The sequence below is a fragment of the Symphalangus syndactylus genome, chromosome 14 (assembly GCF_028878055.3).
Source record: "Symphalangus syndactylus isolate Jambi chromosome 14, NHGRI_mSymSyn1-v2.1_pri, whole genome shotgun sequence".
NCBI lineage: Eukaryota > Metazoa > Chordata > Mammalia > Primates > Hylobatidae > Symphalangus > Symphalangus syndactylus.
The window spans coordinates 54662413-54674422 of record NC_072436.2 but is presented as its reverse complement, the minus strand read 5'-3'; the positions used below and the strand labels follow the sequence as shown (position 1 = coordinate 54674422).

At 54.6% G+C, this 12010-nt stretch overlaps 1 protein-coding gene across 3 annotated transcripts in view; it reads right to left on the bottom strand.

Moving 5' to 3' along the window:
* FAM178B (family with sequence similarity 178 member B) overlaps window positions 1–12010 on the bottom strand; it is an 86128-nt gene that overhangs the window by 16881 nt on the left and 57237 nt on the right. For all 3 annotated transcript variants that reach the window (XM_055241897.1, XM_063617711.1, XM_063617710.1), the window contains 2 exons: window positions 9932–10019; window positions 1051–1176 (listed from right to left, as the gene is read on the bottom strand). In XM_055241897.1, the coding sequence (XP_055097872.1) occupies window positions 1051–1176; window positions 9932–10019 (214 nt within the window). The remainder of the gene's footprint in view (window positions 1–1050; window positions 1177–9931; window positions 10020–12010) is intronic.

Here is a 12010-nt window from a genome sequence, read left to right as displayed (position 1 = left end):
ACTTGGCACAAGAGAAGGGGCATGCAGACAGCTCACGCTCTCCTGGGAGGCAGCAGCCTCATAAACGCACTAATATCAGGCACAACTGAAAGACAACTTTCCCCACATGTTCCAGAAGAGGAGCATGCACCTGGGGATTAGCATATCTCTTTAATGGTTCATTTGTGTTCATTAAGTAATTAATTTATTTATCTGATTTGCAGAGTGATGCCTAAAGGTTGGACTTCTGTTATCAACATCCAGCCTCCGAGTGAGTTTCTGGAATTACCATCTTCCCCAATTATGACGATCCCTATCTCCATTCTTCATCCCCGAGTCCCCAGGGGCAGGAGAGTGCATCGAGGTTTAAGCCCTGCTCCCTAGGAAGCTGGGCCCGGGACGCCCACTCTGAAGCCCTCACACCCACCACGTCCCTGCTCTGACATTCGCCCAGGGACTCATAGGCCTCACTGTTCCAAACTCTACAACCTGCAGGCCCTAGGGCACCTTGTTGCTCCTGACTCCCACCAGAGCTTGGCTTTCAGGAAAGCTGGGCAATGTCTGGAAAGTCAATTAAGAAGAACTGGGGACAGGCCAAGGACTCAGCCTCAGTGACAACCATAGTGAAAATGAACAGGGAGGCTGGGCCCAGCTCTGCCTACAGAAGAAGGGATGCCCTGCACGTCTAGACAACCCTGTGCTTATCCTGATGTGCTCCCATCCCCTCCCTGGCATCCAGCTCCTGCATCCTCCCTAAACCGTGCTGTAAGGCTAACTGACAACCCCAGATCAACAAAAGGCACACAAGCAGGGACAGGCGGACATTCGGCCCCTACGCCTGCGCACGGGGCGTCCCCAGCGCCTGCGGCATGGGTAACAACACTAATTACAGGTGAGATGCTGAGCACCTCTGCTCAACACAGGGAGGCAGCCTGTTGGTCTCTGCCCTGGCATGGCCCTGGGGTTCTGGAAGGACCTGCAGGCCATGCAATGTGGACAGCCCTGCTTTTCCCTGCTACCTGTGGTGGTGGCACTGTGGTGGAGGCAGGCAGGTGCTGGGTGTTCACTCACCTTGTGGTCCAGCTCGGCACTAGCCTTTGGCTGTTGCTCCTGGCAGGGTGGCAAGGGCACAGAGCCCAGGTACTGCCTGAGAGATGATGGCCTCATGAGGCCCAGGAGCCGGCTGAGCAAGGACAGCTGGGGAGGAGAAGGGAGGTTGTCACTCACAGAGGGTGGTGGCCGAGAGCTCAGGGTGCTCCCGGGAATCGGCCTGGACACCTCAGCTGGTGGCAGTGGGTTAAAGCACTGGCTTCTGAGACCCAGACCCACCTCTACCTTATGAACTGTGGCCTCTCGGATCCTGAGTGTTCTCATCTGTAAAATGGATCACACATACTTCCCAGGAGAGGAGGGGTACCCAAACATACCCAGCTCCCCGATGCCCCACCTACCCACACACAGACCCACACACACTCATCCCCCCACAGACCTGACACCTACCCACTCACCCACCCACTCATCCTCCCCACACCCACATATTCCCAGGCCTCCCACCCCCCACCCACCTACACACAGACCCACATCCACACCTACTCACCCCCTCCACAGACCCCACATCCACACCCACCCACTCACCCACCCACCCACATACACACAGACCCCCCACACATATCCACTCATCCCCCCAGACCCCCACACACCCTCACCCCCATCCACCTACCCACTCACCCACACCCACACCCATCCCCACCCACAGATCCCCACCCACACCCATTCACACACACACCCACTCACCCACATACACAGACCCCCTACACACACCCCCACCCACTCATCCCCCCACACAGACCCCCACTCACACCCACCCAGTCATCCCCCCCATAGACTCCCACCCACACTCACCCACACCCATCCCCACCCACCCTGCACTGCCGCTCTGCATCTGTGGGCCCACCCTCCCTTGCATCCCTCTCTTTTGGTTTAACTCTTCTCTGTGGAGGTTTGGAACACCATGAAGAGAGACCATGGACTAAGTCCCCAACTGTCCATCACCATGAGCAATGACCACCATCATCTTCATTCCGCCTGGCCTGTGTCTTCAGCCCCTGCCTTCCACTCCCCTTCCCGCTCTTTTCCTTCCAGGGGATTTTAAAGCAAATACATTGTATTGTTTTACCCATAAAGAGCTTCTACAGAAAAGATAAGGATTTCTCCCCAATCTAACCATAATACCATTTCTTTCCTAACAGAATCACCGAGACTTCCTTGTCATCATCCAACACCTGTGTTCAGTTTTCTCTGTCTCTAAAATGTCCTCCAACAGTTGGTCTGTTTGAAGGGAGATTCACCACAAGGCCCACACACTGCATTTGGTTGACTATGGCACCTAAGCTATTAGCCACCCCAGCCCCTATTTAGTTTTTGAATAAACTGCCCAACCTCTCCGAACCCCTCTGGAGGGAATGTGAACTGCGTAAGTCCAGGTGTCTACAGTTAGCCTCTCCTTCTGGCCCAGTGCATGCACTTGATTCAGGTAGCCTGGGCCCAGGCCCAGCCCCAGCAAGGACTGCCCAGCTGCCCTGAAGCTAACTCTTGGCTGGGGCAGAGGCAGGCAGGCTCCCAGCCCTTGGCCTCTGTGAGGCCACAGCAGCCCTGGGGGCAGGGCGGGGAGTAAGCGGGAGCAGAGCCAGGGTAGTTCACAGAGGCACCATCTCTTTAGATGGCACAGAAGCAGGGTGGCCATGGGCTAGGGGCTTGAGCCCCGCAGCCCAGCCCCCCTCTCGAGCCTAGCCTGGCCGGCACACCTGGCTTCCTCTGGTGACTCACCTACCACCTGCTCAGCACATCAGCCGGTTATGGGCTGAGACAGCCCACAAGAGCAGCTGGGCTGGGGGCTAGGAGTCAGGCCCAGGGCCTCAGCTTCTGGAAGGCGGCCAGGGCTTCCCAGCCTAGTGTCTGATCCTTTTGGGAGGGGAGAGGAAGGTTCTGGGCGAAGAGAGGCACCATCTGGGGCTTCACCCAAACCACGGCTGTGCCGCCTTGCTCAGGCTTCACAAGTCAAGATAGTTTCCAGAACAGTCCTGCCCACTCAGGGCTCACACTGTGCAAGCACAGGGTCAGGCTCTGCAGCCCACACCCCCAGTGTGGCCTTCGGGCAGGCCTGGCCCGGCTGGGACCCTCCCTGCTACGGGAGGCCTGAGTGGGGCTGGGCAGGGGCGCACAGGACAGCACTCTTGCAGTGCTTGCTCTTGTGTTTTTCCTCTCACTCATGAAAACAGCTTGGCTGTGCTCAGTGCAGCAAGCTGCTGCCCCTGCGATCTGCCCGTGCCGTTGAGCCTTCCGATTGTTTATTCCCTTTTGTTTCCTTCTCTGGATGCTCCAGCCAGCCTCTCTCCCACATACAAACCCCTCTCCAGGATAAGGGCTTGTTTGCGCCTTGTGGGAGAACCAGCAGGGATGGGCCAGACCAGAACTCTCCCTACACCAATATCACTGCTGGCAGCTGGCTCTGCAAACACTCAGCCGCTTAGGGCAGACACCTAGGGCGAGAAGCAATGATCCCTCAGGAAGACAGGCCTCCACCAGCCTTCTCAGACGCAGGGAAGAGGTGGTGGAGGCTGATTTCCAGAGAAGCAACTGGCCACACAGCATGTTGCTCCTGGGTGCAAATCCTGGCTTCCTCCTCACCTAGGACAGGAAGCCAAGATCTTAAGTGTCTGCAAAGACCCAACGACCTGCCTGCTGCTTCCTGGAGCTGGTGCCCTGCCTGGGCCTTCTGACCAGACACAGCACCTGCCTCTCTCTTCCTTCCAGCCATTGCTCCATGCCCATCTTCTCAGTGAGGCCCACCTGCCCAAGTTCCCATCTGTCTGCCTACCTCTCTCTCTCTCTCTCTCTGTCTCTATCTATCTATCTAAACAGAGTCTTGCTCTGTCCCCCAGGCTGGAGAGCAGTGGCACAATCTCTGCTCTCTGCAACCTCCACCTCCCGGGCTCAAGCAATTCTCCTGCCTCAGTCTCCCGAGTAGCTGGGATTACAGGCGGCCACCACTACGCCCAGCTAATTTTTGTATTTTTAGTAGAGACAGGGTTTCACAATGTTGGTCAGGCTGGTCTCGAACTCCTGACCTCAAGTGATCCACCCACCTTGGCCTCCCAAAGCACTGGGGTTACAGGAGTGAGCCACAGTGCCTGGCCCCTTTGCAATTTAGTTGCTTTTTATCAACTATTCCCCCTCCCTCCCTGGAATGTAAACTCTCTGAGGGCAGATTTTTCATTGCAAAGTCCCCAGAACCTAGCACCGTGCCTGGCACATGGTACATGTCTAGTAAGTATCTGTCAAATGAACAAATGATTGAATGAATAAACGAACAGTAAAGACTGCAGCTAACGTTTTCTGAGTAGATGCAAATCTTTATCCCCCTGATTTGAGCCACTTGAAGCCCACGTTTTCCAAACCCCAAACTGGAAGACACACTTTGACAAGAGGTTTACTGTGTTGCAAGAAGTGCCCCAGGATAAGAAGCAAACTCCTGATTTCTTCCCCAAACCCGCTCCAGCTGCATCTTGCCTAGGGTAGGCAAAGGGCGTTTCCATCCTGCCTGTTGCACAGACCTGGAGTCCTTGTCTCTGTTCTCTTGCATCGCACATCCCACTGTCTGTACTTGGGAAATACACCTACAACCTGACCACTTCTCACCGCCCACACTGCTATTTCCCCAGGCCAAACCACTGCCATCTCTTGCCAGGATTACTGCAATCACCTCCTTCCTCTCCACTCCCAGTAGTCTCTTCTCAACACAGCAGCCAGAGTAATTTTTAAACATTGTATAAATCAGATTTTGTTTCTTCTCTGCCCAAAACCTTGCAGGGGCTCCCCACTTCTGCGCAGAGTCAAAACCCTCACCGTAGCCTTGAGGCTCAGGCTAACTGAGCCTCCACTTGCCTGTGTGACCTCAATACTGTAAGTCCTGTCCTTCAAGTTCAGTTCTCCAACGTGTGCTTCTGCTCCTGCTCCATGGGGCCTACGCTGCAGCTTGTGGGAGATACAGAGCCCAGCAACTTGGCCATCAGGGACTCCTCCCAGCAGTGCCCTGCAAATTGCTGTGCCCAGATCCAGCCCCAGGTCCTCTGCTCCTACACCAGTCAATTCTCAACCCCTGTGCCCCCTTTTACAGTGAATCGATTGATAGGATTTCTCCAGCACTTGTGCACTGATGAGGGAAGGGAGGGACGGCCCTTGTCCTCCTGTCTGTGAACCGGGACTAAAGCCCAAGGACCCAGCAGGGCACTTCACCATGAAGTGGTGGGTGTGGTCCAGGATGTCCAGAGGCAAGGAGAGAGCTGGACAGGCTAAGGCGGTGCCCTGCAGTGGTCAAGGGCAGGACTTTAATCCCAGCTCTAGGCGCGTACAGTGGCTCATGCCTGTAATCTCAGCCTTTGGGAGGCTGAGGCAAGAGGATCGCTTGAGCCCAGGAGTTTGTGACCACCGTTGTCAACATGGCAAAATCCTGCCGCTAAAAAAATACAAAAATTAGCCAGGTGTGGTGGTGCCCGCCCATAGTCCCAGCTACTCAGGAGGCTGAGGTGGGAGGATCACCTGAGCCAGGGAGGTTGAGGCTGCAGTGAGTCGTGATCACACCACTGCACTCCAGCCTGGGAAAGTGGAACCCTGCCTCAAAAATAAAATAATCCCAGCTGTACCACTTCCCTGTTGGGTGACCCCGGAAAGTTCTCCTATCTGTAAAATATGGATGACAGTAAGTCTGAGGGCCTTGGGCTGCTAGGAGGGGCGAGCACTGAGGACAGCATCCAGGACACAGCTGTGCTGTGTACATGGGAGCTGCCACTATTGTGGGTCGGGGGTGACAGGTGGAAAAGAAGAAGAGGCCCAGACACAGCCAGAGCTGTGTGCAGAGGGCAGGCAGGGCCTGTGAGGAGGCCCGAGGAGAACCCGCGACACTGGCAAGCCCCGTGGAGGAGATGTTGGGAAAGGGGCATGTGGGCTGAGTGGGCGGCTGTGGGGACGAGGTGGCCCTTTGAAGGAGTGTTTCAGGAAGGTCTGACCGGCCAGACTGGAAAGGGGAGTGCCTGGCAGCCTGAAGACCTGGGAGGAGGCCGTGAGCAGCCCTGGGCTTGCAGTGGAGATGGGGAAGGAGCTCCAGGAAGGTCATGGGCAGGCCCCTGCCGGTCCTTCCTATCCCTCCAGTTGCCATGAATCTCTCACTCCCTTTCTCCTTTTTGCAGTACAAGCACTGACTCAGCCTCCAAGACCTGGCTCAGGGCATGTTCTCTAGCAGCTGCCGCACTGTGCCTGGACAGATTTAGTCACTGCAGCCATGGCCGACTTGCTCACCCCTCTCTTCTGAGGTCATCTGGTGCTGTCTCACCAGTGCCAGTACCTGGCACAGAGCCTGGCACTCAGGTTGCTCAGCTAGTGTCTAACAAACACACGGGTGCATGGTGGGCAAGCAGCAAGTGGGCTGGACCTGGCTTGGCCCTGACAGGCTGCAAGACTCTGGCCCCTGGGGAGCCTGGGAGACCTGCCAGGCCAGGATCTCTCAAGGGGAGGCAGCGCCACTCCATGTACTTTTTTTAAAAAAAAAGAAGAAGAAAAAGGAAAAAAAAACGGGTCTTGCTCTGTCGCCCAGGCTGGAGTGCAGTGGAGCCGTCATGGCTCACTGCAGCCTTGACCTCCAGAGCTTAAGCCATCTTTCCCCCTCAGCATCCCCACCCCAAGTAGCTGGAACTAGAGGCACATGCCACCATGTCCAGCTAATTATTTTACTTTTTGTAAAGAACTCCTGAGCTCAGATGATTTTCCCACCTCAGCCTCTCAAAGTGCTGAGATTACAGGCGTGAGCCACTGCCTCCCGCGCCCCCATTCTCCATTCTTTTTTTTTTTTTTTTTTTTTTAAGAGAAGGTGTCTGGCTCTGTTACCCAGGCTGCAGTGCGGTGGTGTGATTATAGCTCGCTGTAGCCTCCAACTCCTGGACCCAACGACTCAGCCCTTCCTCCATGACACTTCCCCTCTGCCACTCTGACCTCCACCAGGAAGGCAGCCCCACCAAGCTCTCCTCACTCTATGCACAGCTGCTGGCCAAGAAAAAACAAAACGAAGCAAAATGCCAAGCCTTGAACTGGCTCTAACTCTCTCTCTCTGGCCACTTGTGTCGTGCCCCCTCTGGCCTCCACTCTGCGCCGGGCCTGTCCGTCAGCCTGCGTCCCAGAGCCCTCCCAGGCACCCCATCTTGAGCTGCCCCAGCCTCTAACTGCTGGCTGTTCCCAGCAACACCGCTGGGTCCCTCTGTTCTTCCTTCCTCAGAGAGACCATCTGTGAAGTAACCTCAGTGCCGGTCACCTCCTCACCGCCCCTCCCAAGGTCTCAGCTGGGGCACGTTCTCCCCATGTACCCCGATGACCCACCTGGGTGCCTGTCCCTTCCACAAGCATGCATTGCCTTCCCGGGGTGTGACAGGCACTGCCAGGTGCCAAGGGGCAGCAAGGGCCAGAAACTGTGTTCCCTGTTCTTCAGGGGCTTATGTTCTGCTTGGGGATAAGGGGTGGAAAACACAGATGCTGAGCAAATAGGAAAAGATCAGGGGGTGGCCACCAGGAGTGACTTAGGACAAGATGACAGCCAGTGCTGGGGCACTCTGGATTGGGTGGTCAGGAAGGCCCCTTGCAGAGGTGACATTTTGGCTGGAGTGGGAATGACAAGAAGCTCCAGTTCTACTAAGGCCTGGGGGAAGCATTCAAGGCAAAGGAAGCATCTGAGGCAAAAGCTGGGGCAAAAGCCAGGCCGAAGCCGCTCAGACAACCCAACCCCACCGGTCACCTCTCAGAACTCCCTCCTTGCAGTCACAGCACCTGGGACTCAGCCATATGGTCCACCTCACCCAGGGATGTGCTGGAACATTGTCTTAGCCCTCTGGGTTGCCAAGGGGTTATGCTGCCTTAGTGGCTAGAGATGCACAGCCTCTAGCCAGAGCACCCCTAGCGTAGCTGAGCTGGAAGGGTCAGTTGTACCCAGCAGCTCTTCTCCCAGGATTCCAGGAAGATTACTGGGGAGGTGCCGGCATGCTCAACCTCCCTTCCATCCATCCTTGGGCTGCCAGTGACCCCTTCATCACCCTGTGAAGTGATGTCCTCTGAGCTGCCAGGAGGCTGCAGTCAGAGCTTTTTGGAGAGAAGAGGAACAGAGGAACAGGACAGGAAGGCTGAACTCTTTTTTTTTTTTTTTTTTTTTTAAGAGTCTCTAGAGTCTCGCCCTGTCACCCAGGCTGGAGTGCAGTGGCGTGATCTCAGCTCACTGCAACCTCCGCCTCCCAGGTTCAAGCAATTCTCCTGTCTCAGTCTCCCGAGTAGCTGGGATTACAGGCACCTGCCAGCATGCCCGGCTAATTTTTTGTATTTTTAGTAGAGACGGGGTTTCACCATGTTGGCCAGGCTGGTCTTGAACTCCTGACCTCAAGTGATCCGCCCACCACGGCCTCCCAAAGTGCTGGGATTACAGGTGTGAGCCACCATGCCCTGCTCAGAAGGCCGAACTCTTAATGCCCTTGCTGCCTCAACAATACCTAACCCTGGGGACTGAGGGGACACCAGAGGGAGTAGTTTCAATTTAATAGTATTTGTTTTCATCTTTACAAATAGTATTTGTTTTTATGCTTTACTATAAAAAAAAACAACAACAAAAAAACGGGCTGTGGGCCTTGCTGGGGGGTTGTGTTTAATGAGTGTGGAGTTTCAGTTTGGGAAGATGAAAGAGTTATGGAGATGGATGGTGGTGACGGCTGCACAACAGTGTGAATGCACTTAAGGCCCCTGAACTGTACACTTAGAAATGGCTGAAACACTACGCTTAAGAATGGTTAAGATGATTACAAAAAAATTAAATAAATGAATTTATTTATTTGAATTAAATGCTCACTGCAACCTCCGCCTCCCGGGTTCAAGAAATTCTCTGCCTCACTTTGGGAGGCCGAGGCGGGCGGATCACGAGGTCAGGAGATCGAGACCACGGTGAAAGCCCGTCTCTACTAAAAATACAAAAAATTAGCCGGGCATGGTGGCAGGCGCCTGTAGTCCCAGCTACTCAGAGAGGCTGAGGCAGGAGAATGGCATGAACCTGGGAGGCGGAACTTGCAGTGAGCCGAGATCGCGCCACTGCACTCCAGCCTGGGTGACAGAGCGAGACTCCGTCTCAAAAAAAAAAAAAAAAAAGAAATTCTTTGCCTCAGCCTCCTGAGCAGCTATGAGATTACAGGTGCCCGCCACCATGCCCAGCTAGTTTTTGTATTTTTAGTAGAGCAAGGGTTTCACCACAGTGGCCAGGCTGGTCTCAAACTCCTGATCTCAGGTGATCCCGCCCGCCTCAGCCTCCTAAAGTGCTGGGCTTATAGGTGTGAGCCACCACACCCAGCCTTTACTACAATTTTTTTTTTTTTTTTTTTTCAGATGGAGTCTCGCTCTGTCGCCCAGGCTAGAGTGCAGTGGCGCAATCTTGGTTCACTACAAGCTCCACCTCCCAGGTTCATGCCATTCTCCTGCCTCAGCCTCCCGAGTAGCTGGGACTACAGGCGCCCGCCACCATGCCCGGCTAATTTTTTGTATTTTTAGTGGAGACAGGTTTCACCGTGTTAGCCAGGATGGTCTTGATCTCCTGACCTCGTGATCTGCCCGCCTCAGCCTCCCAAAGTGCTGGGATTACAGGCATGAGCCACTGTGCCCAGCAACTACAATTTTTTAAAAAGACAGGTTCTCAGCTCACTGCTCTGTCCTCAGCGCCTAGCACATGGCTGGCACGCAAGCGGTAATTCTTGACGAAAGAACTTGAGTAGAGAGTTCAGCGCCAGCTTAACTCTGGGGCCCGATGTTCCTGGCCTTTGGGGAAAGCCTCCAGAGCCCGCAGGCGGTGGCCTTCCTGCCCAGGCCTGAAGCAAACACTCACCTGGGTCTTCTCTTGCCAGAGAGGGAGCATCTCCTGCTGGCCCAGCATTCGAGCAATGATCACAAGGCTGAGCTGGCTTCGAAGCCGCCTGGGGGAGAAGAAGCGACAGCCTGAGAGCGGGTGTGCTGGAAGTCGGGGAGCCCAAGCAGAGGGCAGGATACCCATGGAGAGGGGACTTTGGGGGAGCCACCCTCCATCTGGAGTACCCCAGCAAAGGACTTCCTCCATTGCCTTACACCATTATGTATTCCAGGAGGAATGAAACTCTCATGATCAGAAAATTAAATAATAAATCCACACAAAAACTCAAGTCCCTGGTAATTTCAGAGGCCCACAGAGCAGGGCTTTTCTTAGTTTTTTATCCCCTCTGCCGATACATATCCATGGATCCATAAAGGTAGACGCGCTGAACTGCTTTTCTTTTCTTTTTTTTGAGACGGAGTCTCGCTCTGTCGCCCAGGCTGGAGTGCAGTGGCGCAATCTTGGCTCACTGGAAGCTCCGCCTCCCGGGTTCACGCCATTCTCCTGCCTCAGCCTCCCAACTAGTTGGGACTACAGGCGCCCGCCACCACGCCTGGCTAATTTTTTGTATTTTTAGTAGAGACGGGGTTTCACCATGTTAGCCAGGATAGTCTCGATCTCCTGACCTCATGATCCGCCCGCCTCGGCCTCCCAAAGTGCTGGGATTACAGGCGTGAACCACCACACCCGGCTGAACTGCTTTTCAATACACCTCTGCCTCTTCTTTCCTTTGTGGCTCCACCCCTGCAGGGTGGGGGAGGTTGGGTGACTGACTTGGCCTGCGGAGGCCAAACTTCATGATTTTCTTTTCACCCAGTATACACTGGGCTTTCCTTTGGGAAATCCATCTCCTGCCAGGCTCCCAGGACAGGCACCTGACCCAGTCACTGACAGGTGGCCTCAGGCTGTGGCTGAACTACCAGCAAAGTGCAGGCGTGCAGGCCTTTCCAGCAAGGCCGCCACTATAGCCACTGGTGGCCATCCTGCCTCCTGGAGGAAGAATCAGGAAGAGGAAGCCACAGGGAGGCAAAGAGGCTGAAACAGAGCCCTGAGAATGCCCAGAGACAGCTGTGCCTGGAACCCCTGGCCCCTGGACCTCTCACCCCAGCCTTGCATGCAGAGAGACTCCCTGGGTGAAGGGGAACTGAGGCAGGAATGGCTTCCTCAAAGCTCCGGTGAGGCTGGGATCACAGAGGCACTAATCTAGGGTCTAAAACCCTGGGGCACTTTTAAATTTTCTTAGGAAAGAGTCAAGAAAGTCAGAGGATTCGACAAAGCAGCGGACTCTTGGATGTTTCAAAAACCAGAACAAGCAGCAGCAGCACCGCACCCCAGATGAGTCAACACGAGCTGGGGCCATGACAGGTGCTGGTGGGGGTGCAGGGTTATAGGCGCTCACACACAGCTGGCAGGATATTGATGGGTGCACCACTGCCCCAAACTGGCAAGATCTACTAAAGATGTGTAGATGCCCACCCCATGCCCAGCAATCCTACTCCTAGGTACAAAGTTGCAAAAAAAGGAGAGGCACTAGAAGGTTTGCAGCAGCAGCAGCAACAGCACAGTGGACAGACAGATCAGGCTGTTATCCATACACCTCAGTCCTATGGGGGGGTGTTGTGATTATGAATGAACCACAAGTACCTCCAACGACATGAACGACCTCCAGTGTGGTAGGAAAGCAGCCAGACACAAAGAATGTATCTGCATGGTCTGATTTTTTGTTTTGTTTTAAGACAGAGTCTTGCTCTGTCACCCAGGCTGGAGTACAATGGCATGATCTCGGCTCACTGCAACCTCTGCCTCCCGGGTTCAAGCATTTCTCCTACCTAAGTCTCCCAAGTAGCTGGGACTACAGTCACACATGCGCCACCATGCCTGGCTAATTTTTTTTTTTTTTTGTATTTTTAGTAGAGACGGGGTTTCACTATGTCAGCCAGGCTGGCCTCAAACTCCTGACCTCAGGTGATCCAACTGCCCTGGCCTCCCAAAGTGCTGGAATTACAGGCATGAGCCATTGTGCCCAGTCAACAGGGTCTCATTTATATGAGGTACAAA